This window comes from Phocoena phocoena, chromosome 18 (assembly GCF_963924675.1).
Source record: "Phocoena phocoena chromosome 18, mPhoPho1.1, whole genome shotgun sequence".
Lineage (NCBI taxonomy): Eukaryota > Metazoa > Chordata > Mammalia > Artiodactyla > Phocoenidae > Phocoena > Phocoena phocoena.
The window spans coordinates 65,515,591-65,521,333 of NC_089236.1; the positions used below are offsets into that span (position 1 = coordinate 65,515,591).

General features: G+C 53.1%; 1 protein-coding gene across 2 annotated transcripts; it reads right to left on the reverse strand.

Moving 5' to 3' along the window:
* Positions 1-1,670: 1,670 nt before the first annotated feature.
* SOX21 (SRY-box transcription factor 21) lies at positions 1,671-2,501 on the reverse strand. 2 transcript variants are annotated; one of them, XM_065896236.1, is made up of 2 exons: positions 2,127-2,501; positions 1,671-2,045 (listed from the first exon to the last, which is right to left on the reverse strand). In XM_065896236.1, the coding sequence occupies exons 1-2, from the start codon at positions 2,499-2,501 to the stop codon at positions 1,671-1,673; spliced, it is 750 nt and encodes a 249-aa protein (XP_065752308.1). The 2 variants fall into 2 exon arrangements, with proteins under 2 accessions (XP_065752308.1, XP_065752307.1); XM_065896235.1 differs by having other exon boundaries at positions 1,671-2,501.
* Positions 2,502-5,743: the final 3,242 nt, after the last annotated feature.

A 5,743-nucleotide genomic window follows, 5' to 3' on the forward strand; every position in this document is an offset into this window, starting at 1 on the left:
TGGAGGATACCTTACACTTCACCTGGACCAGGCACGTAAGGGCAATTCAGATAAAAATCTTGTTAGGAACTCAACAAGAAATAAAGGATTTTCTCTTTTCCCTGGTTCAGGCTTTATTTAAACTCTTTGTTCAAAAAAAATGAACAGAGTGATAGTCGGATTCTAATTTACAGATATAGCTTAGACGTCTAATATTAAATTAGAAGATCACACAAGAAAACCATTTACACATAAAGGTTAAAACCAATACTTAAACTTTTTAAAACTTTATATTACATAAAGCCAAAATGAAACTAAATACATGTTAGCCAACTTCATTCACAAACATTAGTCAAAATATATACATTTAAAAAGAAAAAAAGCTACAATTGAGGTTCTTTTCTCTAAAATGTGTTTTATCATAATTTGCAAATGAATTGCAGGTGATCTAAAAAATAAGCTAGTTAGGGAGGGAACTCCAAAACACATTTAAACGGTTTGAGTTGGAGAAATGCTAGCTGAAACAGAGAGGCATCTGTCAAAACAATTCTGGTTTTTGTTTTGCTAAATAATAAATATATAATTACCACTCAGACAAAAAAAGTCTGATTTAATCTTAGATAAAATTGCGGTTCTGAAATAGTCCCGCAATTTTTAAAAGTTAACTTTGACATTTGTTCAAAATGTTTTAGAGTCTAAAACCGACTCAGATTTAGGGCAACGCAAATAACACATTTTCAGACTTAATGTTTTCAAGGACATATACACATTTACAATCTTAAAGTGAAACTCAAGTCATAAGGGGAAAATAGGAATAATGCCTTTTCTCTTTCTGTGTAAACTGTGTCAAAAATCCAAGCGGGTGGACTCGGAGACTTCTAGCGGTTTTTTGTTTGTTTGTTTGTTTTTTAAGGGAGAAAATCCAATTGACAACTTTTCATCTCACACATATTTCTTGTTTGCCGTCCTTGCTCTTGAGAAAGAGCTTTTGCTCTGATTTGCATATGCTATGATAAACAAAAGAAACCGTGATCATCTCACACACAAAAGGCCAGATTCGAGCCGGTCACTGGTCAAGAATGGATCCGGCCTGGGGGTTCTGCTTGAGAGAACAGAGATTTTGCAAAGTTCAAATGGTACAAATAGGGAGCAAGGCTGTTCAGAGCCATCCCGCTCCGAGAAACTAATGACACAGATCAGCTTTTCCCTTGTGCCAACCATTTCAGACCCAACATTTGAACAGAGTGCATGCAACAGCGACCAGGAGAAAAGAATAACAATAAAAGAAAGATAATGGGAAACAAAAACAAAACCGACAATAAACTTCCAACAAAGAAAGCTGGAAAGCCCAACATATCAAAAAGTTACTCCTCCACCTCTGTGGGCCATAACGCAACAGGTTCCGAAGTGCAAAGCAAACATCAACTGCTGCGAGATACAACTGCCCTCTTTAAAGTTGTCTGCCGGGGTGCAGGTCTGAAATGACCTTGTGAATTCACACGCACACTCGCCCGCGCGCTCGGCCACTCGCGCCCCGACTGGCCTCTCTGCCTCCGCCTGGCACCTATACATCTTATGTACATACAAACCGGGGCCCCCGTCGCGGGAGGGCGCTCGGGGAGGCCGCAGAGCTCGTACCTATACATATGTACACGTGTGCACACCGGTCCTCGCGAGGCGGCCCCGCGGGGTCATAGCGCAGCGGCGTAGGCCGCGGGGTAGGGGTCCAGTTGAGGCTTGCCCATGCCGGGCAGTAGGATGTAGGCGAGCGGCGGCTGCAACCCGGGGCTGGGCCACGCGCTGCAGTTGCACGGGATCATATAGCCCGGGTTGCCCGGGCTGGGGTGCGAGTGCGTGTGCCCCCCGGCGGCCGCCGCCGCTGCTGCAGCCGCCGCCGCCGCGCCGTGGAAGGCGCCCGCGCCCGCGGTCGGGTAGCCCAGCGACGACGCGTACGGGAGGCCGGACGAGGAGGACGAGATCTCTGCCATCTTGGAGCCCAGGTCGAGCAGCGAGTAGGGGCTGCCGGCGGCGGCGGCGGCGGCGGCTGCGGCGGCGGCGGCGGCCGACTGCGGGAAGAAGACGCGGGCGGCAGCCGCGGCGGCGGCGGCGGCCGCCTTCTCGGGGTTGGCGAGCAGCGACTCGGGCACCAGGCCGCCACCCGCGCCTGCGTGCAGCCCGGCGCCCGCCTTGAGTGCCGGGTGCTCGGCGTCGGTCACGCCGCCCAGGCCGTAGGGCACAGGGAAGGCGAACTTGTCCTTCTTGAGCAGCGTCTTGGGCTTGCGCCTCGGCCGGTACTTGTAGTCTGGGTGCTCCTTCATGTGCATGGCGCGCAGGCGCTTCGCCTCGTCGATGAACGGCCGCTTCTCCGATTCGGTGAGCAGCTTCCACTCGGCGCCCAGGCGCTTGCTGATCTCCGAGTTGTGCATCTTGGGGTTCTCCTGGGCCATCTTGCGCCGCTGAGCCCGCGACCAGACCATGAAGGCATTCATGGGCCGCTTGACGTGGTCCACCGGCTTGGACATGCTCTCGCCGTGCCGCGGCTGCAGCCCGCCGCCGCCGCCGCCCGCGCCGTCGCTGTCGGCCCGGAGGAAATCAATGTTGGCTGTCCGCGGGGACCCTGTCGGCCCGCCGCGCTCGCCGCGCCCCACTTCGCACCCCGGCGTCGCTCCCGCCCGGGAGGAGGGGGCCGGGGGACCAGCCCCGGGCCGCGCCGCTCCCCTGGCCGCCCTGCTCTCTCCGGCCAGGCGCTCGGGAAAATCCTCTCCGGGGCGCGATAACTTCTCGGCGGTGTCCCCACCCCACGGGGGCAGTCTGCCCTTTGCTTTCTTTTTGTCCTTCCTCTCCAGTTGCGTTCGCTCGCGAACTCCCCGCAGGTAGCCGCCACCGGGCAGCGCTCTCCCCGTCCTCGGTCTTTTCTCTGTTAAAGGCACAGCAGCCGGGAAACTTGCGTCGCGGAGGCTCCACCAGGTTGAGCAGAGGAGTCAGCCGCCGCGCGCTGCCAAGTGCCAAAGGGGGCTCTCGGCGGCTGGAGTGTTTGGGTTCTCCTCGGTGACTTTCTCATTTGACAGTAGCAGATGGGGGTGGGGGGAGGAGGGGAGGTGGCCCCGGAGGAGGAAGAGGAGGGGGGAGACGGAGGAGGGTCCGGGCGCACCAAGGGAACGCAGAGCGCAGCAATGGATATAAATACAAATACTGCAGCACCAGCCGGTCTTCCTCACTCGGGGCAGGCAGGGCGCGCTGACGGGAACCCCCCTAATGAGCTGGGGTTTTGCGGGGGGACCTGCCTCGTGGGTCTTCCTCTCCGGCTGCCGGTCGGGGAAGGAGGTTGGATGAGGCTTGAGCGAGCCTAGGATCTCCGGGCCTCAAAGGAAATCCTCGTGACTCGCCGAAGCGCCGCGTCTCGCTGTCCCTCGAGCCATGCCGGCTCCGCTCGCTCCAAGCCCCTCCTGGCTCTCCGGCCGACTCGGGCTCCCGGAGCGCACCGGGCGTGGAGCGCGGCCCGGCTTCCGGGCAGCGCGGCGGGCCCAGCACCGGCCGCGTCCCCTCCTCGGTCCTCTGGGCCTCCGCCCGGGACTTGCAACTAACTTCGCCCAAGTTTCCTGCGCCGGCGCCGCGGCGCCCCTCTCGGCGCGCTCGCCTCGGGGCGTGCGCCCGCGTGTGCTCCGCGCCCGGGGCCCCTCTCTCCTGGCTTCCCCGGCGAGAGCCTAGAGGGCGGAGGTGCGGGGTGGGGGAGGGATTTAAGGAAGACGCGCCATCACCTCAGTTCGCAGGTCCGCGCTGGGGTTTCTCCCGATTCCCGCAGTCCCGCAGCACAGGGGGCCCCTCCGCGGCCCAGGCCGCCAGTCCGCCGCTCCCGAGGCGACAGGAGCCCTGTGCACGGGCTCAGGTGAGTGTCGCTACCTGCGTGTGCACGCGTCCGGAGCCGGCGCTGGGTGTGCATGTCCAGCCGCGGCTGAGTGTATGTATATCTGGGGCCACGAGGAGGAGGTGGAGCCCAGGACTCCAGCAGGGAGGAGGGCCCCGCGGAGCCTCCTTCCGCTCCCACACCCCCAGGACCGCGAATTAAACAGGATCCCCTCCGCCCCCCTCACACTCCTCCTCCCACCCCTTTTCACTTGAGAGCAGGTTTAGGCGAGTGGAGAGTCCGGAGCGCGCCGCCGAGTTTGCGCACTGTTTGGCGTTGGCAACCCCCTAGCGTCATTCCGGCTACCCTGGCCGGCCGGAGCAGCTGTGGGAGCCTCTGCCAGGAGGAAGGAGGCGCGCACGGGGAGGGGAGCCTCACGAGCTTCGGAGGAAGAGGGGACCCACCCTAAAAAACGCTGGAGACTTTTCCTAGCAAGAAAGGGCTCCTTTTCCTTGGAGGTCCAGAGGTTGCTTGCAGCAGATGCTTCCTGAGTTTTCTTGCACTGGTGATGCATCCAGTCAGAGGTAGTGGAGTGAAAAATAACTGAGGAGGGACCGAGCGTGCTCTTGACAACCCTTTCGAAAAGGACCTAGCCCAGGCATCCTTGGCCGACTATTCCGATCTTTTAAAATTCTGGGAGTTTGTTTTGTTTCTATTCTAGTCGTCAGTCATCCATATGCTGATCTCTTTAAGGTACAGTTAACTCACAGTATCTCACTTAAATGCACGGATAGGGTGAGGTGTTCAAAATCAGTAAGAAGTATAAAACGTTTCTCTGAAAGACAAAAGGGAAACATACTAATCACTCTACCTTGGAATATTTTTATGCTGTTAAGCACAGTTTTCTTTAGTAAGAGCAGCTTTTTACTTTATGTTTGACATAATGCAAAAATCAAGCAGCATGATTTTGTTTGCATATTTTCCGGACTTCTTGGTATGCTGCAGCTCACTTACAACATGATCAGTCTGGAGATTTCATTCACCAGTTGGCCTGCCCTTCAGGGAGAACTTGCTTGCCTTCTTTCTTTGGCAGTTTGGATTTGACCTAGCCATGTGGTGTGTACAAGTAGGAAGTTCTACAATCAGTTAACTCTTTAAGTCTTCCCAGCGATTCATGTTCAATTCATACACAGACACATATGCAGACACAAAGTACTGATTGAACTTAAATAAAAAGTTTTTAGGCCATCAATTTTAGTTTAAAGTTAGTTTCGTTTTATTGCTCATTTTAATAAAAGAATAGTGATTGTTGCTGGGTTTTTTTTAGCTGCTGTGAGGACATATAGAAATGCAAATCAGCAGTGAAATGTATGGGAGTGGCTATCTTTCTTAAGATACCACACTGCAAATGTTTACTTTGTATCAGCCCTTGTATTGCTAAAACAATTGGACTGATTTCTTTAGAACCATATTCCTTTACAGGCTCTGTAAAAACACTCTGCTGCTCACACACTCTGGGTGGAGCAACGTTAAAACCCTAGCAGGTGCAATCACATAGACTAGAATGTTAAATATACTGTTTTGTGATGATAAACTAGAAAAGTATCATCCCTGAGCTTTTAACCTACTAACTTGTATGATGGGTTTGACACAAAAATATTACACACTGTCGTACAAAGAACATGTGTATAAGGATGCAAGTTATGAAAACTGTTATTCATTAAAAACATTGTGAATAAAGTTGAGTCTAATCCCCAAAATTATTTTGATATATACAAAAGGATAAGGATTGAGAAAAACTTTTATATTGGTGAGTTAAATTATTACGCATTCTTTTCAAATTTAAGTTTAAAAATCAGTTGCAATAAATTATTACCATGAAAAGAAATGTTTGCGTATGTGATTGAAATGTATGCTTGT